The sequence below is a fragment of the Astyanax mexicanus genome, chromosome 14 (assembly GCF_023375975.1).
Source record: "Astyanax mexicanus isolate ESR-SI-001 chromosome 14, AstMex3_surface, whole genome shotgun sequence".
NCBI lineage: Eukaryota > Metazoa > Chordata > Actinopteri > Characiformes > Acestrorhamphidae > Astyanax > Astyanax mexicanus.
In genome coordinates, this window is record NC_064421.1 from 2,972,736 (window position 1) to 2,995,692 (window position 22,957).

Here is a 22,957-nt window from a genome sequence, read left to right on the forward strand (position 1 = left end):
TCTTCCATTGATTTTCAGATTTGTCTATTTTTGTGTCTTGTAACACAAATCTGATGGTATAATCCAACTTGCAAAATGCAAAAATTGAAAAATCAAAAAAATGAAGAAAAGATTCTTTTTTTTTTCCTGAAATTCCGATTGTGAGGGGCAGAAATAAAAAAAACTAAAATTGGAAAAATGGATAAAAACCTATTTCTTGTACACTGCACTATATTAAATTATAATATATAATTAATAATAATTAATTTTTACATCCAATTTTCTATTTTTGCATTTAGCCTAAAACAGTCAGAAAATGTCATTAATAACTGTTACTCTGACCGGTTTGTTCCAGTTAAGCTATAATAGATTTATCATTGATTTATAAATAAAATGTTAATAAAGAACACAGTGTCTACTTCAATCAATATATAGAGCAAGAACACTATCTCCAGTCAGATCTACAGGTTTATGAGAAGACTGCGGTCGCCTCTAACAGGAACATCAGACCACAGGCTGCTAACAGTCCTTCACTCAGCCGGGGGGGTCTGCAGTGTGAATAATACAGAATACGATGATCTCAGTGAATCATGCAGTAGAGCATGCGTGCCTGAAGGAGAGCTGAAAATACATACCGGAAACACATACCGGAATAATCCACTCGAGAATAATAAATATCTTTGCTTTGCTCATTCGCTCTCTGTTTATTTTTTGGCATCAAACTGAGCAGAAATGGGAATAAAATCTAAATAAGTGTCTCTTAACTACGAAACTCACTGATGAACACAGATCCAGTCTGTTTATTCTCCTCCAGTACTGATCTATAGGCGACTCACAGTGCTGTTTTTAAAAAAGCCTGAGAAAATCACTTACACAACAAACACAACAACTTAACTTAAAATGATTGTTTATTAGAATTAATATAAATCAAATACACTAAAAAGAATGGTAAAAAAAAATAGAAAATGCAACTAAAACGTACATAAATCATATTATATTTTGTATATAATCAGTCATTGCTGTCCATTTTTCCAGCAATGGTCCATTTATCTCTTGGTCCATTTTTCCAGAATTAAAGATTTGAACAATAGTGAAAAGTAGTTTGCAGTTCCTGCAGAAACTGCAAGTGTGATTGTAGTGTCCATGGTGTGGTTGCTATGGTGTTGCTTAGTGGATGCTAGGTGGTTGCTAAGGTGTTATTAAGTGGTCGCTATGGTTTTGCTAAGCTGTGGCTAGAAGGTTGGTATGGTGTTGCTAGGTGGTTGCTACGGTGTTACTAGCTGGTTGCTAAGGTGAGGTCACTTTAGGCTTGTTCGGATGCTTTCTGTCCACAAACGCACGAAAAAGTTGGACGTATGCAAAAGCTGTATATAAGCCCACTGATTGTTTTAGAGTCGATATCTCGAAAATTATAATAAGAGTAAGACTTGAGAAGAACAATCACAATAACTAAAAATGGACAAAAATAGAGAAAAAATTAACAAATCATTTGTTTATTGAATACAAAAATATACCTTATTTTTTACTTTTGAAGCTCAGGATTTACTTTACATGTTTTTTCTTTTCTTTTTTTTATTCCTAGCTTTGTAATTTGCACAGTTAAATAAAAAAAACCTTGCATCTACATCCTGTCTCCTCTCCTGCAATCGTGACATAATGTTAAAAAATGTGATTTTACAAGAAAAAGCAATGTAAAAAAAAAATAGTTTTTTCAAGTATTTTTAGTGCATTTCTATTGGTCCATTTATCAAGAATGAATTTTAACACAGTTTACAGAGTAGATACTAGATTTAAACAATAGCAAAAAAACTAGAAATTGACAAAAATAGAGTTGCACGTTTTTCATTAGGTAGCAGAAATATAATATGAGCTCTTGAGCTTCTTGTATACAGTAACTCAGGCAGTCAGTAGTGAGTGGGCTGAAGCTCCTTCCTTTCCTCCGAGCTGATTCAGACTGGGTGAGGTAAGAGAGGGGGTGTGTACACTCTGCAGCTCCACCAACACCGGCTCAGAGTCATGAAGCAGAACGAGAGAACAGAGAGAGAGAGAGAGAAAGAGACACACTGAGAAAGAGAAAGACTGAAGACCTACTGAGTTTCATCAAAGCTATGGACCAAACAACATGTGGATGGATCTTCTCTTGGACGTACCATCTTCACAGATTCTTGAGGGCTTTTTATAGCCATCAATTCGGGTTCTTGAGGGCTCCTGAGACTTTCTGAAGCTTAATTGTTTTGTAATAAAGAGGGAAAAGAGAGAAGGCTTCTTAAAGTCACGTTGAGAGACACTTTGGAGACATTGGGGACTTTTGGTGACTTTAAACACTTTGGAGACTTTGGAGACTTTAGAGATGTTGGGGACTTTGGAGACTTCAGTTAACTTTAGAAGAGGCTCCAAATAAAGAGAAAAAAGAGAAAAGGCTTCTTAAAGTCACGTTGAGGAACATTTTGGAGACTTTGTTGACTTTGGAGACATTAGGGACTTTGGAGACTTCTCTTAACTTAGGAAGAGTCTATAAAGCAGTCTAAAGAGTCTCCAAATAAAGAGATAAAAGAGGCTTCTTAAAGTCACGTTGAGGAACCTTTTGAAGACTTTGGGGACTTTGGAAGCGTCTCCAAAGCAGAGCGATGGACAACGGCATCACCTGGTACCGAGGTGCCACAGTGGAGCCAGAAGGTGGGAGCCCAGAGGTCAGCGCCCTCATGTTTGTCGCTGGCGTTCTAGGCAACGTTCTGGCATTAGTCGTTCTGGAGCTTCGGAGAAGACGGCGGCACTGCACCTTGTTTCGGGTTCTAGTCACGGCACTTGTGGTGACCGACCTGGCTGGTACTTGCATGATCAGCCCGTTGGTTCAGGTGGCTCACGCTCTGAACACTTCGCTAGTGGGCATGGGGGGCATGAAGAACAATGGAACAGGTCCAGTTTGTGCCTACTTTGGCTTCACTATGACTTTCTTCAGCTTGAGTACTCTTGCGTTGCTGCTGGCCATGACCCTGGAGCGTTGCATAGCCATCGCCTGGCCCTACCAGTACGGGCGACGGGTGAACATCCGGTACGGTCTGGTTGCTGTGCCCACCGTCTACGCACTGTCTGCAGCTTTCTGCGCCCTGCCCTTCGCTGGTTTCGGCGGTTACGTGCAGTACCAACCGGGGACGTGGTGCTTCATCAACATGAACCCGCAAGACCACGAGCACGAGGACAAGGTGTTCGCCAACGTCTACGCCACGCTCATGCTGGCCATGGTGCTGATGGTGGTGGCGTGCAACTGCTTGGTGGCGTACCACCTGGTGCTGATGTACCGCCGGCGTTCCGGGACCAGGGGGTGCACCGTGGTTTGTGGGAAGAAGGACAGGAGGCACTACTCCTTGGCGGAGGAAGTGGAGCACCTCATCCTGCTGGTCTTCATGACCGTCATATTCGTCATATGTTCCCTACCGCTCATGGTAAGATTGTACGATTTGTGTTTATACATTGAGGTTATAGATATTGAGACATCATTTGTAATTAATTAATTGCAATTAGGTTGCAATGATTTCTGAGACATATGTGCCAATGGTCAGTGAGAGTGTCCACCTGTAATTAACTCTATATAACATTAGAATAATAAACCCAAATAAATCATGATGAAGACAGTATGGGTCAGTGAAAGTTTCTGCTTGCAATTAACTTGTGAGAGTGTCTACATGTAATTAACTCTAGATAACCTTAGATTACTTAACCAAAGTCAGTGGTCTTTTAGGGAGTGTTTACCTGCAATTAACTCTAGATAACATTAAAATACTAAACCCAAATAAACATTAATATAGTAAGTGGTCAGTGAGAGTATCTACCACCCAAATAAACAATTAGTCAGTGATCAGTAAGAGTGCATACCTGTAATTAATTCTATATAACATTCTAATACTAAACCCAAATAAACAATAATAAACTCAGTGTTCAGTTAGGGAGTGTCTACCTATAACTAACCCTATATGACATTAGACTTAATAAACCCAAATAAACATAAAGAAAAAAGTCTGTGTTCAATGTGAGAGTGCCTACCTGTAATTAACTCTATATAACATTAGAATAATAAACTCCAATAAACAATAATAGTAGTTAGTGAGAGTGTCTACCACCCAAATAAACAATAATAATGTCAGTGATCAGTAAGAGTGTCTACCTGTAATTAACTCTATATAACATTAGAATTTATAAACCCAAATAAACATAAAGAATAAAGTCAGTGTTTAATGTGAGAGTGTCTACCTGTAATTAATTCTATATAACATTAAAATACTAAACTCAAATAAACAATAATTGTGGTTAGTGAGAGTGTCTACCACCCAAATAAACAATAATAATGTCAGTGATGAGTGAGAGTGTCTACCTGTAATTAATTCTATATAACATTTAGAATTTATAAACCCAAATAAACATAAAGAATAAAGTTAGTGTTTAATGTGAGAGTGTCTACCTGTAAGTAACCCTATATAACATTAGACTTTTTAAACCCAAATACAAATAAAAGGAATAAAATCAGTATTCAATGTGAGAGTGTCTACCTGTAATTAATTCTATATAACATTAAAATAATAAACTCAAATAAACAATAATAGTGGTTAGTGAGAGTGTCTACCACCCAAATAAAGAATAATAAAGTCAGTGTTCAATGTGAGAGTGTCTACATGTAATTAACTCTATATAACATTAGAATTTATAAACCCAAATAAACATAAATAATAAAGTCAGTGTTCAGTTAGTGAGTATCTACTTACTTGTAATTAACTCTATATAACATTTAGAATAGTAAACCCAAGTAAACAATAATAAAACCCTCAAGTCAGTGAGGGTCAGTAAGAGTGTCTACCTGTTAATTCTATATAACATTTGAACCTATAAACCCAATTAAACACAAAGAAAAAAGTCAGTGATCAGTTAGGGAGTGTCTACCAGTAATTAACTCTATATAACATTAGAACCTATAAACCCAAATAAACAATAATAAAGTCATTTTTCTCACATTGTCTACCTGTAATTAACTCTATATAACATTAGAATACTAAAGTACAGTAAACAATAATAGTGGTTAGTGAGAGTGCCTACCGCCAAAATAAACAATAATAAAGTCAGTGTTCAATACAAGAGTGTCTACCTGTAATTAATTCTATATAACATTAGAATATAAACCCAAATAAACATAAATAATAAAGTCAGTGTTAAGTTAGTGAGTATCTACTTGTAATTAACTCTATATAACATTCTAATACTAAACCCAAATAAGCAATAATAAACTCAGTGTTCAGTTAGTGAGTGTCTACGTGTAACTAACCCTATATAACATTAGAATACTAAACCCAAATAAACAATAATAAAGTCAGTGAAGGTCAGTAAGAGTGTCTACCTGTAACTAACCCTATATATCATTAGAATTTATAAACCCAAATAAAAATAAAGAAAAAAGTCAGTGTTCAGTTAGTGAGTGTCTACCTGTAATTAAATCTATATAACATTAGAATACTAAACCCAAATAAACAATAACAAAGTCAGTGAGAGTCAGTAAGAGTGTCTACCTGGAATTAACTCTATATAACATTAGAATTTATAAACCTAAATAAACAATAATAAAGTCAGTGAGGGTCAGCAAGAGTGAATAAATTCATTATTCAGTGAGAGTGTTTATAGCTGTAAAACTCTATATAACTCTATAATATAATTTGTACAGAGCTTTATGTGGTAGAGTTGGCAGTAGTTCCTGTAGTTTATCTGTTAGCTCGAGTGTATAATCTGAAAGTGTATAAATGGAAGTGGCGTTATCAGATCTAACAGCGCTGGTTTCGCTTTCGCTCAGGATGAGCAGAATAAGAAAAGGTGGCGAAGTTTTCGAGGTCTAGACTCATGCAGGGAGAATGTGACGAGTCAGTGATGGTGATGAACGGCCTTCAGATTGCGAGAAAAGTGATCTGGGGAAAACACACTCACATGAGAGGGAAAGGAAGTTTAAACCACAAGAAACACTCTGGGTTTGACACAGTGCCGTAGGAAACACTCTCTCAGCGGAGGCAGGACCCGTCTCGCTCTGGAGGCGAGGCAGGGCAGTTTCTAGAACAAGAGCTGGGCTGAAATGTGAGTCAGTTGATCATCTGCATTAGGAGGTAATTGAGAAACCCTGTAAATGCTTATAGATGTATGAGCATTAAAGGTTAAGGTTAACCCTCCTGTTATGTTAATTTGTCAGCAAAGGTGTTCCAGGGTTAATTTGAACCGGTGCATGTTTAATTACCCAAAATATGTCTAAAACCCCAGAAAAACCTTAAAAGCAGTGTAAATATTTAATTACTAACATGTTTTGATCAACATTTAGTGCAATAGTGTTCCTTACCTCTAACAGGTGAAGGTTCAAATACATGTTCCAACTTTTTAATATTTCTTACTTTTTTAATGTTGTTACTTTATTACTTTTAAAAAGACCAACATATAAAACAATAAAACAATTTTCCCATTTTTCCCATTTTCTCCCTAATTTACATGGCCAATTACCCAACCCACTCATTAGGACTCCCCCTATCATTAGTGATGCCCCAACACACCAGGAGGGTGAAGACTAACACACACTTCCTCTGATACATGTGAAGTCAGACTCCGCCTCTTTTTGAACTGCTGCTGATGCTGTAACATTACCGAGTAGCATCACAGTGCTAACGCTCGGAGGAAAGCGCAGCGACTCGGTTCTGATACATCAGCTCACAGATGCCCTGTGCTGCAGACATCACCGAAACCCAAAAAAATCCTCCATTACTAACTATTCTATCAATAGTTAGTGCAATAGTGTTTCTTACCTCTAACAGGTAATGGTTCAATTACATGTTCCAACTTTTTTATGTTTCATTACTTTATTACTTTTATAAAGACCAACATATAAAACAAGGGTTTTACATAACATTAAAACATAACATTGAAATTTTGTTTAAGTTTTAGTTTTTGCAGGTGGTGGTTGCAAATATTTGAGATTAACCATTTTCATATTATATAGTGATTACACAATAAATAAGGCAAGCAGAAGAAGATTCATACTGAAAAAATACTTTTAACTATTTTTTAACAGGAGGGTTAAACATTAGGATTTAGCTAACAGAGACAATTTATACTCATACTTAATACTTAATTTAAACATTAAAGGTCTCATTCCATCATTTTTTCAATTCATTTTAAAATGTCTAGTTGTGTCTAGGCAAAAAAAACAAGGTGCTCAGGTGTTTCTATTTAGCCTTGCTTTAATTCACTGGATTAGTGGTGTCTGAAGGAAGACAGGATTTCGGCTCTTGCTCATGAATCATGAAAATTCATTCATGCAAATATATCGCCTCTGATTGGCTAACTGCACTGCAGCAGAGAACGCCTTCCTGCCTTCTTCCACAGTCAATTTTACAGCTCTAAAACTCAAAGGACAAAACGTTTTCAGAGATGCAGGGCAGAGTGGCTTTACTGCTCCTTTATACTTGACTGCTAAATTCACACTGGATTATAAGGCGTACTGATGATTTTTGGAAAAATGAAAGAATTTTAAATGTTCCTTCAGGTTATTTCTGGCTTGGTTAGATGGTTATTATCCATGGAAATTCCTGTATATATCCTTATAGATGTTTTAAAGGTTTCTATACTGAAGGGAAGCAGGTATCGCTTGTTCAGCATCGTGTGGAACCCTGTTACTCAGCGGGGTTTATTCTCACATGAGTATCTGATGACATTCAAATAAACGTTTGAACTAAAGTTCAAAGCTAGACCAGATAAAAACAGTGTGTGTGTGTGGGTATGTGTGTGTGTGTGTGTGTGGTGTGTGTGGGTGGCACAAGACCTTTATTTAGATTAGAAAAAGTACAAAATAAAATTATATTAAGCATATAGAGGAACTGTGAAAAACACTTGCGTTTGAGGTATCACTTTAAAATAAGACTACCTTTATAAAGGGTTTATAAATGGTTTACAATTAGTTTATTAATGGCTACTAATTAGGTTGTAAATGCCTTAAAATCATTAATAATCAGTTATAACACATACGTAGAAAGGGCAACAGTATAGAAGGCTGTGGGTTCACTATTTGGCAAACAACAGGTCATTGTTGCCCTTTCTACGTATGTGTTATAACTGATTATTAATGATTTTTAAGGCATTTACAACCTAATTAGTAACCATTAATAAATTAATTGTAAACCCTTTATAAACCCTTTATAAAGGTAGTCTTATTTTAAAGTGGAACCGAGTAGTGAAGTGATCTATCAGATTATGAAGGAACACATAAGGAATCATGTAGTAACTTAAAAACAGTGTTAAACAAACCAAAAATACTCTGTGAAGAAGCTTTTAGATGCTCTTATCTGGGGAGCTGTTTGTTAACTTGCTGTTTCTGAGGCTGGTAACTCTGATTAACTTATCCTGAACAAAAGATGTAACTCTTGGTCTTCCTTTCCTGGGGCGGTCCTGATGAGTGCCAGTTTCATCATTTTTGTGGTTATGATGGTCTTTGCAGTGACTGCACTTGAGGATACTTTTAAAGTTCAACTTAGTTGAGTAGTTGTTGCTTCTCATAATCTGGATTAGAACATTAGTCAAATCACTATTCACTATTCTCTGTATACCTGTAACTCTACCTCTTCACTACTTTACTTTAACTGATGCTCTCAAACACATTTATGCCAGTGGGCAGTCATGACTGACATGACTGGTTGTGCTGTAATCGTAAGTCCTTCATTTGTTGAGACTTTTACACTACATGACTGATTGGAGACATGGGGTCACAAATTACACAATTTCTCATGGTGGGTGATCGCTGACTCACCTCACAGTTCTCCAGAAACACGTTTATCATGAGAACACACCAGAACTAAACACAAGAGAGCTAGTGATGCCATGCAGGAGAATCTGTATAGAGGAGAATACGCACTTAAAGTGAGCTCAACATGAACGGGTTCATCGAAATTATGTCATTGTCTTGAGCATCGAAGTCAAAAAGAGGATCGACGATCCCTCCTGCAAATGGCGCAGCGCACTGTAGCTGAAAGAGCAGCTCTTTCTCCAGAGAATGTGGACATTCTCAAAGAAAGAAAATCTTGAAAATATAAAAATAACAGTTGTTTTGCCATTTACTGATATAACAAGGAGAAAGAAAGTGGTCAGACTCTAAATAAACAGCTCTGGTGTGTTTTGGACCCGTGGTTTTTTCTTTTTGTGATTCCATTGGCTGTAGGTAGCCGCTGCTCCTGACTCCTAGTCGCAGACTGAGTCAGATATTAAACATGCGGTATATTTGACGGGCGTGTAGTGTTAAACTGGCATAAGCGGCAAGAAATTCCTTATAAAGTAACTCTTGATGAATTCAGCACAGCTGTTAACTGAAAGCCTGAATTCCAGGTGACTCTACCTTATAAAGTTGACTGAGAAAATGCAATGCAAAAGGCACAAATGCAAATACATTAATAAAATATCTTGCATTAGTGCAAAGTTTGTATAGAATAACTAGTATAAAATGATACAGGCTGAATAAGGTCATTTAACTGCAGCTCTGTATTCAGTGTGTGCTTCTCTCAGTTAAGTGGAGCCCTGACCACACAGAAATTACATTACATAATAAAAGTCTCATCATGCAGCTATCATAACACTCACAGTGGAACAGTAAGCACACACACTTCCTATTGATTGAATAACGCTCACCAGCCGAGTGTGTAATTACACTTCAGCAGCTCTTAGACTGATCGATTAATCAATCAGATTAACTCAACCAGTAAATAAAGATAAACTATAGATCATCTCAGATAAAAACAAGGGTTCCCCGCAGACCTGCAGTTTATATGTGCGTAAGAAATATTTTTTACTGAAGGAAGTTTGACCCATGATTATTTTTAGTAAATAAATAATAATATCATTAAATATTATTTTATATCAGATATTCAGTATCCACTATGAATCATTCATAAACTATGCAATTATAGAACTATGCAATATGAATTATGAATAAATAGGTACCCACTATAAATTATTCAGTATCCAGTGTGGATTATTCAGAATCTAACCTCAATTATTTATTATCTGTGTCCACTATGAATTCTGTGTCAACTGCCAATTATTCTTTAATCACTTTAAATGATTCAGTACCTACAAATAATTATGTACTTATGTACTATCAATGATTCAGTATTCACAGTGAAATATTCAGTATGTACTATCAATGATTCAGCCTCTACTATAATTGATTTGGTATCTTCTATGATTGATTCAGTATCTCTTATAAATTATCAGTATCTATTATAAATGATTCAGTATCTCCTATAAATAATTCAGTATCTCTTGTGAATGATTAAGTATCTCTTATGAATGATTCAGTATCTATTATAAATGATTCAGTATCTCCTATAAATAATTCAGTATCTCTTATGAATGATTCAGTATCTATTATAAATGATTCAGCATCTCCTTTGAATGATTCAGTATCTCTTGTAAATGATTAAGTATCTCTTATGAATGATTCAGTATCTTCTATGAATGATTCAGTATCTCCTGTGAATGATTCAGTATCTATTATAAATGGTTCAGTGTCTCTTATAAATGATTCAATATCTCCTATGAATGATTCAGTATCTCTTATAAATGATTCAGTATCTTCTATGAATGATTCAGTATCTCCTGTGAATGATTCAGTATCTCCTGTGAATGATTCAGTATCTATTATAAATGGTTCAGTATCTCTTATAAATAATTCAGTGTCTCTTATAAATGATTCAGTATCTTCTATGAATGATTCAGTATCTCCTGTGAATGAATCAATGTCTCATATGAATGATTCAGTATCTCTTATAAATAATTCAGTATCTTTTATAAATGATTCAGTACCTCCTAGGATTTAATCAGTGTTTACAATAAATTGTCCAGTATCTACTATCAATTATTTGGGACCTAATATGAATTATTCAATGTCTATTATAAAGTATTCATAATCTAATAATAATTGTATGTACTATAAACCAATTAAATGTTTAATGAGTGAAATGGTGATAATCAGGGGAAAGTTTTCCCTCGCTGTTTAAAAGCTGAGCTTCCCTACCTCATAAAAGCTGCTGTTTCCCTCTGGGACGACCCGTCTGGTTTCAAGCTCACTGTGAAATTAAATAAATTACATTTACTGCGGAGGTCTGGGAAAAACAATTACCTTGACTCATCTGAGAGGATCTTTCACAATGCTCTACAGCTCTTATACTATATAATAACCAGGATGTGTGTAAACACTTTTATTACCACAGTGAGTCAACGCTCTCTACACAGTGGCGTAAGAACCTATTAAAGGGCCATATAAAATTCTGATTTAATGCCTTTAATTTTTTTTTAAGTTATTAAGTTTTTAAGTTACGTTTTTTTATTAATATTTTTTTAATAGGTAGGGTCAAAAGCAAAGGGAGATAAAAAGGGTAGAAAACATGCCAAGAAAGATAAGACAGTCCAGGTCAAAAAAAAGTAGTAAGTAAGGCAGTAAAAAGGCAAGACAAAAATTGAACTCGGAAATCTAAAAAGGGGTCATACACAGAAGTAGACAATAACATGTTACATATAGAAAGACGGAACCAGATCTAAAACTTGGCAGGGAGTGAGTGAAGTGCCAGGGTAAATATAGTGAGGTGAACAGGTGAAATCAATATTCAGGTGATTGTACTATGGAGAGTGTCAGGCGATCAGTCATGTGATTTGTCAGTGTTGGCCTGTAATAAAACATATACTAGCTCTACTTAACATGATTAAAAATAAAATGTTTTAGATATTTGACCATATTTTCATTAAAGGTTTACTTAGTAAGGTCGAAATAATATAAAGTAGTCCAACAGTAAGAATGATTTAGTCTCTACTATGAATTATTCAGTATATACTATGAATGATTTAGTATCTACTATCAATTATTTAATATCTACTAGAAATCATTCAATATTTACTATGAATTACTCAGAATTTACTATAAATTATTAGACATAATTAATTATTCTGCATCAACTATGCATTATTTAGTATCCCCTATGCATTTTTCATTATCTACTATAAATTATTAAACAGTATGAATTATACAGCATCTACTTTGAATTATGTAGTAGCTAACATGAATTATTTAGCATCTATTGTGAATTATTGAGCATCTACCATGAATTATTCATTATCTACTATTAATTCTGTATCTACTAATAATTATTCCGCATCTACTGTGAATTATTCAGCATTGACTATGGTTTATTTAGTATCCACTATGAATTGTCAAGTATGTAATAGGAAGTATTCAAAATCCTATGTGAATTTATTCAATATGTGAATCCTAGTATTACACATATTTAATAAATTGACAGTGGATATTAAATAAATATTAAAACCTCATATAATAATAAGTATTTTCTTGACAGTAGAAACAGTTACTCAAACAAAAGCAGGATAAACTCTTTTTTAGAAGAAATTTTAGAATATTTATTTAATGAGTAGGAGTCCTAATACTTTTGTCCATATATTATACAGCTCCTGTGTCTGTATCCGTTATGAATTCCCTCTCTGCAGATAGATAAGTGCTCTGGAGGATGGACTCCTGAGGGAGATGTTATAATGAGTCAAAGCTCTGTTACTGAACTCTCTAATGATGGATTATCTCGGTGGTTGTTAGCTGGGCTGGCCCGCCGCCCGTGATAAGCGACATCCAAAAAGGAAGAAGAGCGGTTTCCCAGGCCGACCATCAGATAATGCAAATCACTCTGATTAAGATTAAAAACTGCGGCTCTGATTATCATTTACCGAAACCGCACTGCGTCACAGCTCATTTGCATAAATCTGAGCAAAGCCAAACCTGATTACAAAACCTGAATCTGACAATTAAAAATGAATTACTTCCAATTTCACAAAGCTGTTTTTATACTTGATATACTACAACTGCAAATTTTGTTGTATCTACTATGAATAATTCAGTATTCACTAATAATTATTTAGTATCAAACTGTAAGGGTGCAGACTGTGGCTGGGCAACCTGCTATGCCACCCCCAGCCACCAGAGGGAAACCCAGAACCACTGCACCCTGATTACAGGCAATTAGCAACACCTGGTCCTCTCCTATTTAAGGAGAGCCAACCCCTAGCCCTGTGCTCAGTCTTGAGTTTGCCTGACACACACAAGTCTCTCTCGAGTGTTCTCCTTGAATCTCTTGCTCTTTGCTATTGTGTATCCCAGACCTACCCTTCTGAGGTTTCCTCTCAGGGTTTCTCTGGAAACTCTCCTTTCCAAAAAAAAAAAAGAAGTGAAAGGGAAAGAAATAGTTTTCCCTTTAAGCATTTTGAGTTTGTTTATTTGTATGGGAAGTTTAGTCTTGGATTTTCTTTGCTCTGTGATATTTGAGCTGGCCAGCCTTCCCCTGGCAGTCTAAGTTGTCCCTTTGGTCCAAATCCCTTATTTAACTCCTCCAGCAGTGCAGTGCATTTTCATTTGTTTTACTAAGCAGAGGTTGGGTTTTTCCCTCTGTAAAGCAACTTTTCAGTTTCTATTTAAAATACATATATCCCTTGTTAACCCTTATCTCAGTTCCACTCTGCACTTGGGTCTCTCTATAAATAATTCAGTTGGTAGCTCACTTAGTTTACTCTAGTCCCCCACCCATAAGGTTGGTGGTTAAAATCCACCTTTAGGTGAGCTACCTCGTTACAGCAAGACTGAGCCAGTCATGGACCCAGCAGAGTTATCAGACATGGAGCAGGTCAAGGGAGCCATAATCAACCAGGGTGCTGCAATTGGCAGACACGAGCAGGCTCTCCAGCAGATCTTGTCACAGTTGCAGACCCTAACAACAGCCTTACAGGCTGAATCTCCTGTGGCTACAGCTGCCCCTCCCATCCCACCTGCACCAGTCCCTGAACCTGTTCCACGGGTTGAGCCACACTTACCCCCACCAGAGAGATTTGATGGGGATCCTGGACGCTGTCGTGGCTTTCTGCTCCAATGCTCTCTGCCATTTGAACAGCAGCCGTCTCGTTTCCCTACTGAGAGAGCTAAAGTGGCTTATATAATTTCCCTGCTCACAGGTCGTGCCCTTGCTTGGGCCACTCCAGTATGGGAGAATCAACCTGGTGTGTGTACCTCTGCAGACTTGTTCACAGCCTCTATGCGTCAAGCTTTTGAACATCCTGTCTGTGGAGGAGAAACTGGGCCCCGTCTTCTACGCATACGACAGGGGAAAAGATCAGTGGCTGATTATGCGATAGAGTTTCGCACTCTGGCTGCTGAGAGTGGCTGGAACTCCTCTGCATTAATGGCAGCGTTTCAGCAAGGGTTGAGTGAGGAACTTAAAGATGAGTTAGCCCCACGTGATCCTCCTTCTTCCCTCGAGGAGCTGATATCAGTAACCCTCAAATTGGATAACCGGTTAAGGGAGCGCCGTAGGGTCCGAGATACAGGCTTTTCCACACAACGACATCAGGGTTTCTTTCCTGTGCCTCCCACTTCTCACTCACTTCCAGTCTCACCTGAGGAGGGTGAACAGCCCATGCAATTGGGACATACTCGCCTGTCTCGCCAAGAGCGTGAGTCCCGTATGCGGGAGGGCAGATGCCTTTATTGTGGACAATCTGGACATATGCGTCCATCATGCCCAGAATTGTCGGGGAAAGCCAAAGTCCGTCACAGGACTGGAGACCTGTGACAGACCCCAATACATCTCCTTATACTTCTGGGGTATTTCTCAATGCTGCCATTTCCTGGGGACCAGAACAAGAGAAACACCTCAGAGTGTTTGTAGACTCAGGTGCTGCTGGCAATTTCATTGACTCCACTATAGCTAGGACTTTGGGATTGCCATTGGTGTCTATGGAACATCCTCTTCCAATATCTGCCATAGACGGGCGGTCTCTTGAGCCAGGAGTGGTCTCACAGCAGACCCAACCACTTTTATTACACATCGGCCAACACAGGGAACAAATAACTTTTTTCGTGATTAGTGCCCCCCAGCTGCAGTTGGTTTTGGGGTTCCCCTGGTTGCAACGCCACAACCCCCACATTGACTGGCTAACACGATCCATAACAGCCTGGGGGCCACAATGCAAGGGGTCTTGTTTGGTAGTCCACCCCATCCAACATACAACCTCCCCATCCCTCCCTGGTATCCCTGACCTATCTCGAGTCCCTTCTGAATACTTTGACTTGAGGGAGGTCTTCAGTAAACAGAAGGCCCACCGGTCCTTTGACTGTGCAATTAACCTTCTTCCAGGTACAAGTCCTCCTCGTGGTAGGCTGTTTTCCCTGTCTGGCCCGGAGAAGAAAGCCATGGAGGACTACATACAAGAGGCACTTGCTTTAGGCTTTATCCGGCCTTCAACCTCCCCTGCAGGAGCCGGATTTTTCTTTGTAGGGAAGAAGGATGGGGGCCTTCGTCCCTGCATAGACTACCGGGGGTTAAACAAAATTACAGTCAAAGACCACTACCCTCTGCCCCTCATGACCTCAGCCTTCGAGGCGCTGCAGCAGGCTTCAGTTTTTACCAAACTGGATCTGCGCAGCGCCTACAATCTTATTCGAGTTAGAGAAGGTGATGAATGGAAGACGGCCTTCATTACTCCATCAGGCCACTACGAGTACCTTGTTATGCCTTTTGGTTTGATGAATGCACCGGCCGTCTTCCAAAGATACATCAATGAGGTCCTGAGGGAGGCCCTGGACTCCTATGCTTTTGTCTATTTGGATGATATCCTCATCTACAGCAATTCCATGGAGGAGCATATGGGTCATGTGAGGAGGATTCTCCAGCTTCTCCTGGAAAACCATCTTTATGTTAAGCTGGAGAAGTCCCTCTTCCATGTCCCATCTGTCTCCTTCCTTGGATTTGTAGTGTCCAGGGGGCAGCTGAGCATGGATCCAGCCAAGACAAAATCTATTAAAAACTGGCCTCGTCCCACGTCTCTTCGGCTGCTTCAACGCTTTTTAGGCTTTGCAAATTTTTTTCGGAGATTTATCCGAAATTTTAGCACAATCGCTGCTCCGCTAACCTCCCTAACAAAGAAAACTATGGGGCGGTTTCAATGGACAGATGCTGCCCAGAAAGCCTTTGAAAAACTCAAACATTGTTTAGTCACGGCTCCAGTGCTACAGCTTCCAGACCCTGAGGCTTCTTTTTTAGTAGAAGTGGATGCTTCTGATATAGGTGTTGGGGCGGTACTATCACAGCGCTCTGGTCCTCACAAAAAGCTGCACCCCTGTGCTTTCTTTTCGCACCGCCTCACACCCACAGAGCGAAATTATGATGTTGGTGACAGGGAGCTTTTGGCAGTAAAACTAGCGTTGGAGGAATGGAGACACTGGCTGGAGGGGGCCAAACATCAGTTCCTGGTCTGGACGGATCACAAGAACTTGGCTTATGTTCAACAAGACAAGCGTCTAAATCCCCGTCAGGCCAGGTGGACACTATTCTTTGCCCGGTTTGATTTTGTTCTTTCATATCGGCCAGGCTCGAAAAATGCTAAGCCCGATGCCCTCTCCAGGCAGTGGGATCCTCCATCATCAGATCAGCCACCAAAACCTATCATCCCTGAGACTCGGATTGTGGCTCCTCTACGCTGGGGAGTAGAGACTGCAGTCCAAAATGCCCTCCGAAGTGAGCCTGACCCAGGAGGGGGGCCTCCAGGGAGGCTTTATGTCCCTACTTCTGTCAGGCCCCAAGTACTCCAGTGGGGTCATGCATCACCCCTTACAGCCCATCCAGGAATCACCCGTACCCTGGAGTTTTTGCAAAGGCGATTTTGGTGGCCCAAAATGGACCGAAATGTTAGGGCCTATATAGCTGCCTGCCAGGTTTGTGCCCAGAACAAGGAGCCTAGGACACGACCATCAGGCTTGCTCCACCCCTTGCCAATTCCTTCACGCCCATGGTCCCATCTCTCCTTAGACTTTGTCACAGGGTTACCCGTGTCTCAGGGCAACACTGTAATCTTAGTCGTAGTCGACAGGTTCTCCAAAGCCTGTAAATTTATTGCACTGCCCAAACTAGCCTCAGCCAGGGAGATGGCAAAATTACTGCTGCAGCATGTGGTCAGGGTCCATGGGCTGCCAGTGGATTTGGTCTCAGATCGAGGCCCTCAGAGGGTCAACCAGGACTTAGGTAGGACCCTCCGCTGTCTGGCATCTTCTAATCCCTCCACTTGGGCTGATCACCTGCTCTGGGCTGAGTATGCCCATAATACCTTGTGGCACTCATCCTTGGGCATGTCCCCTTTTGAGTGCCAATTCGGGTACGCTCCCCCTATGTTTCCAGAGCAGGAAGATGAAGTGGGGGTCCCAGCAGCAGAGCATTTAGTTCGGAGATGTCGTCGGGCCTGGCGAAAGGCCAGAGCTGCTCTGCAAGTTGCCTCAGCAGCTCAGAAACGAGCTGCAGACAGGAAACGACAGCCTGGGCCAACCTTACGGCCAGGACAGCGGGTCTGGCTTTCCACCAAAGATTTACCTCTTCGAGTGGAGTCCCGGAAATTGGCCCCTCGTTATGTGGGTCCATTTAAGGTAATTCGCAGAGTAAACCCAGTCACATATCACTTGCTTCTCCCGCGCTCTATGCGCATTAACCCCACATTCCACGTGTCACGCCTGAAGCCCGTACTCTGCAGTACCCTTACCTCAGTCCCTGCTCCCCCAGCCCCACTCTTGGTGGATGGTTCACCTGCCTACACTGTCCGGCGCCTCTTGGACTCACGGCGGGTCCGGGGCAGCACCCAATATCTGGTGGACTGGGAAGGGTACGGGCCTGAGGAGCGCTCTTGGGTCCCTGCTCGTAACATTCTGGACCCTGAGCTCATTCGTGCATTCAGGCGTGACCGTGCTGAGGGGTTAGGAACGTCGGGTGCCGTTCCTAGGAGGGGGGGTCCTGTAAGGGTGCAGACTGTGGCTGGGCAACCTGCTATGCCACCCCCAGCCACCAGAGGGAAACCCAGAACCACTGCACCCTGATTACAGGCAATTAGCAACACCTGGTCCTCTCCTATTTAAGGAGAGCCAACCCCTAGCCCTGTGCTCAGTCTTGAGTTTGCCTGACACACACAAGTCTCTCTCGAGTGTTCTCCTTGAATCTCTTGCTCTTTGCTATTGTGTATCCCAGACCTACCCTTCTGAGGTTTCCTCTCAGGGTTTCTCTGGAAACTCTCCTTTCCAAAAAAAAAAAAAAAAAGAAGTGAAAGGGAAAGAAATAGTTTTCCCTCTAAGCATTTTGAGTTTGTTTATTTGTTTGGGAAGTTTAGTCTTGGATTTTCTTTGCTCTGTGATATTTGAGCTGGCCAGCCTTCCCCTGGCAGTCTAAGTTGTCCCTTTGGTCCAAATCACTTATTTAACTCCTCCAGCAGTGCAGTGCATTTTCATTTGTTTTACTTAGCAGAGGTTGGGTTTTTCCCTCTGTAAAGCAACTTTTCAGTTTCTATTTAAAATACATATATCCCTTGTTAACCCTTATCTCAGTTCCACTCTGCACTTGGGTCTCTCTATAAATAATTCAGTTGGTAGCTCACTTAGTTTACTCTAGTCCCCCACCCATAAGGTTGGTGGTTAAAATCCACCTTTAGGTGAGCTACCTCGTTACACAAACATGAGGTATTCAGTATTTACTACAAATTATTCATCATCCCCTAAGAATTATTCAGTATCCCCAGTTAATTATTCAGTATCTACTATGAATTATTTAGTATCTACTTTGATGTAATCAATATCTACTATGTATTATTCAGAATCTACTATGAGGTATTTAGTATTCCCTATGAATTATTCAGTATATACTGTAAATTTGTCAGTATCCCCTATGAATTATTCAATATATACTGTAAATTAGTCAGTATCCCCTATGAATTATTCAGTATCTACTATGAATTATTTAGTGTACCCTATGAATAATTCAGCATTGCATATGAATGATTCAGTATCTATAATGAATTATTCAGCATCCCATATTAATTATTCAGAATCTACTATAAATCATTCAGAATCAAAATCTACTATGAATTATTCAGAATCGACTAAGAATTAATCAATATCTGCTATGAATTATTCAGAATCTACTAGGAATTAATCAATATCTACTATGAATTATTCCGAATCTACTATGAATTATTCAGAATCTACTATGAATTAATCAATATCTACTATGAATTATTCAGAATCTACTATAAATTAATCAATATCTACTATGAAGTATTCAGAATCTACTATAAATTACTATAAATTATTCAGAATCTATTCAGAATCAGAATCTATTCAGAATCTATTCAGAATCTACTATAAATTAATTAATATCTACTATGAATTATTCAGAATCTACTATGAATTATTCAGAATCTACTATGAATTATTCAGAATCTACTATGAATTATTCAGAATCTACTATAAATTATTCAGAATCAATATCTACTATGAATTATTCAGATTCTACTATAAATTAATCAATATCTATTGTGAATTGTTTAGTATCCCCTATGAATTATTCACTATATACTATGAATTATTCAGCAAAAATACAGTAGGCTCAATTTTATTTTAAATAGACCAGTTGGACATTAGTCTGTATCTGTCTCTATCTATTTAATCCTCCCGTCCTTATCTCCTTCTTCTTTCTCAGATCCGAGTTTACATCAACTCCACCGATAAGATGAAGAAGAACCACAAGGCGGATCTGGATGCTCTTCGCTACATGTCTGTAAACTCCATCATCGACCCCTGGGCCTTCATCATCCTCAGCCCGTCGGTGCTGCGCTTCTTCTGGGGGGCGCTGTGCAAGGCCAGCAACCGGGGCGCCTCCTACAGGACCTCTCTGGCCAAGGGCTCAGGACGTCCGCTGGAGCTGTGTCAGAATAACGCCATATCCACGGACATCACCCACTTTAACAAGTCTGCGCAGATGTTATGACCCTCTGAGCCTCTGGAAGAGCGGTCCAGATAATAAACTCTGATCCAGACCCTGATCTTCACCTCCGAGAGACTCCCACATTCTCCTCCATGCTGAATTAAGACGTCCTCTGCACTGCTGTACAGCAAGGAAGGGGATCTGCGGTGTTTGTTTTCAGAGAGCTAATTTAGAATCCCCCCAGAGCCGGCTCGTTTTGATTGGCGGAGAGATATGAACTCTGGGGGTCCTCGAGGTCAAGCGATGTTTATGTTCCTCAGAACTACTAAAGTCAATGTTTTTGGGAGCGAGAGCATGCTGACCTCTGAAGGATTTGTGAAAAAAAGTCTTTACTGAACTCACGCAACCTGAGGAGCATTGCAGATGCATGTTTGGAGGACGACATGTAGGAAGAACACCTTTGAGATGCTCTGAGAAGTTTTGAGAAAGCTTTGAGGAGTTCTAAGAACTTTGCGAAGCTTTGAAAAAAAATTAAAAGTGTTGAAAAACTTTGAGAAAAAGTTGAGAAGTGTTGAGAAGCTTCCAGAAGTTCTGAGAAAGCTCTGATAAGCTCTAAGAAATCTCTGAGAAGCTTTAAGGAGCTTTGAGCAGCTCTGAGAAGCTTTGTGAAGCTTTGAGATGTTCTGATAAGTTATGAGATGCTCTGAGAAGCTCTGAGAAGTTCTAAGAAGCTCTGAGAAGTTCTGAGAAAGCTTTGAGAAGTTCTGAGAAATTCTGAGAAAGCTCTGAGAAGATTTGAGAAGTTCTAAGAAAGCTTTGAGAAGCTCTGGAAAATCTGGTTTGTTCTGAGAAGCTTTGAGAAGTTCTGATGAAGCTTCTAGAAGCTCTGATATGTTTTAACAAGCTTTGAGAAGCTATGAGAAGCCCTGAAAAGCAGTGAAAAGCTCTGAGACGTTCTGAGAAAGCTTTGTGAAACTTTCAGAATGCTCTGAGAAGCTTGGAGGAGCTTTCAGAAGCAAATGTTTTTGAGAAGCTCTGAGATGTTCTGAGAAGCTCTGAGAAGTTCTGAGAAAGCTGTGATTAGCTTTAAGAAGTGTTAAAAAGCTTTGAGAAACTTTGAGATGCTTTGAGAGGTTCTGAGAAGAGTTGAGAAGCTATGAGAAGCTTTAAGAAATTCTGGGACGTTCTGAGAAGCTTTAAGAAGCTCTGAAAAGTTCTGAGAAGCTCTGAGATGTTCTGAGAAGCATTAAGAAGCTCAGAGAAAGCTCTGAGAAGCTTTAAGCAGCTCGGATGAGCTTTGAGAAGCTCAGAGAAAGCTCTAAGATGCTCTGGAAAGTTCTGAGAAAGCTCTGAGAAGCTCTGAGAAGCACTGACAAAGCTTAAGGACACTTAAGGGATCAACAGATATATGCTACAGCGCACAAACTATAATTGGTGTGTGTTGGGATTCAATGACACCAGTAATGTAGCAGTAATGTGGACCAAATAAATTCACACTGGCTTCTTTTCCACTGCAGGGCCAAACTGTTCTAAGCAGGGTGTGTAGATGAGATGCTAACAATGTTGGACAAGACCACCAGCCACCATGGGTGCGTTTCCCAAAACATCCTTAAGGCTAAAAACTTTGTAACTTCATTTTATAAACTGCATTTATGTGTACTTTTTCGCTATTATTCTTTATTACTGAGAGGTTTTAAATATATATACTTAAATATATATATTTTTACTGTTATGTTTACTGTAATATTGCTATAAATCATGTTCATAAATTGTCCATATAATGGGCTTTTCGTTAAATAATTTAATTCACATAAAACATCAGATTTTTCTTAATGAGAGTGTCAGAGATGATCAGACATATGTATCTATTACATTTATTAAATTCATTTTATTTGTGTTTATATACAGTTTTGAAAAAAAAAATAAGAGAGCACTTAAAAATGATGAGTTTCTTCGATTTTACCAAATTGAAAATCTCTGGAATATAATCAAGAGGAAGATGGATGATCACAAGCCATCAAACCACCAAACTGAACTGCTTGAATTTTAAAAGCATAAAGTTAACCAAAAGCAGTGTGTAAGACTGGTGGAGGAGGACATGATGACAAGATGCATGAAAATTGTGATTAAAAGCCAGGGTTATTCCACCAAATATTGATTTCTGATCTCTTAAAACTGCTCTAAATGACAATATTTTTATTTGGAATTTGGGAGAAATGTTGTCTGTAGTTTATAGAATAAAACAACAATGTTCATTTTACTCAAACATAAACCTATAAATAGCAAAACCAGAGAAACTGATTCAGAAACTGATACCTGATATTAGTATTTATAATAAATATATCTGTAATAATAATTTTGTGGTATAACTTTGAGAAAATTTATATAAATCTGTGATTCTGACTAGAGTTTTTTGACTAGTGGTGTATTTACAACCAACTAAAAAAGTACTTAACACTGGTTTGTAATTTTGTAACTGAGACTAAAAAGGTTTTTGGGAAACAGGAGTAAATGTTAAGAAAAAAGGTGTTTTTAAAGTTACATTGAGTCATTCGTAAATGGCTAAGATCATTCGTATTTGGGAAACGCACCCCAGAGTGCTAATGGTGTACTAACACTGTAGTAGTGATGTTAAACGAAGCCCATAGCCAGAATGCTAACGCCACTGTTACAGGATGTTAGATCTTAATAACATCCTGTTTTAGCAACAAAGCAAATGGAAAAAGAAACCCTGCCATGGCTTTAGTAAGTATTTGGCCCTGCAGTGGAAAAGAGGCAAACACAGAGTTTGTGCAGGTCAGCACTGCATTCTGGAAAGCGCTTGTGTTACACTGTATTAAATTAAAGAATTATATTAATTTTTCTGTTAATTTAAAATTTATATGAAATAAAATGTATTTAATGTAAACACATATTTGTGTATCAGTGGTTTTTGTGTGTAACGCTCTTCTCTAGATGATCTTTCCCAGTTGGAACGGTTCTGAGAGTCTCCAGGGTTGCCAGTTCCAACAAAAATGTCCAGCCTGTCTAAAGTCAGTCTACCCGCCCTTCAGAAGCTTGAACTAGCCCAAAATATATGTCTGTCACACATATATTTGAAGCAAATGGCAAAATAGCCATAAGTGTACGACTTAGTA

General features: G+C 38.9%; 1 protein-coding gene across 1 annotated transcript; it reads left to right on the plus strand.

Annotated features, from left to right (window-relative positions):
• The first annotated feature begins 1,931 nt into the window (after nucleotides 1-1,931).
• Nucleotides 1,932-22,732, plus strand: ptger2a (prostaglandin E receptor 2a (subtype EP2)). Its single transcript, XM_007241976.4, has 2 exons — nucleotides 1,932-3,422; nucleotides 19,596-22,732. Exons 1-2 carry the CDS (start codon nucleotides 2,607-2,609, stop codon nucleotides 19,881-19,883), a joined length of 1,104 nt encoding a protein of 367 aa, XP_007242038.3. The 5' UTR covers nucleotides 1,932-2,606; the 3' UTR covers nucleotides 19,884-22,732.
• Nucleotides 22,733-22,957: the final 225 nt, after the last annotated feature.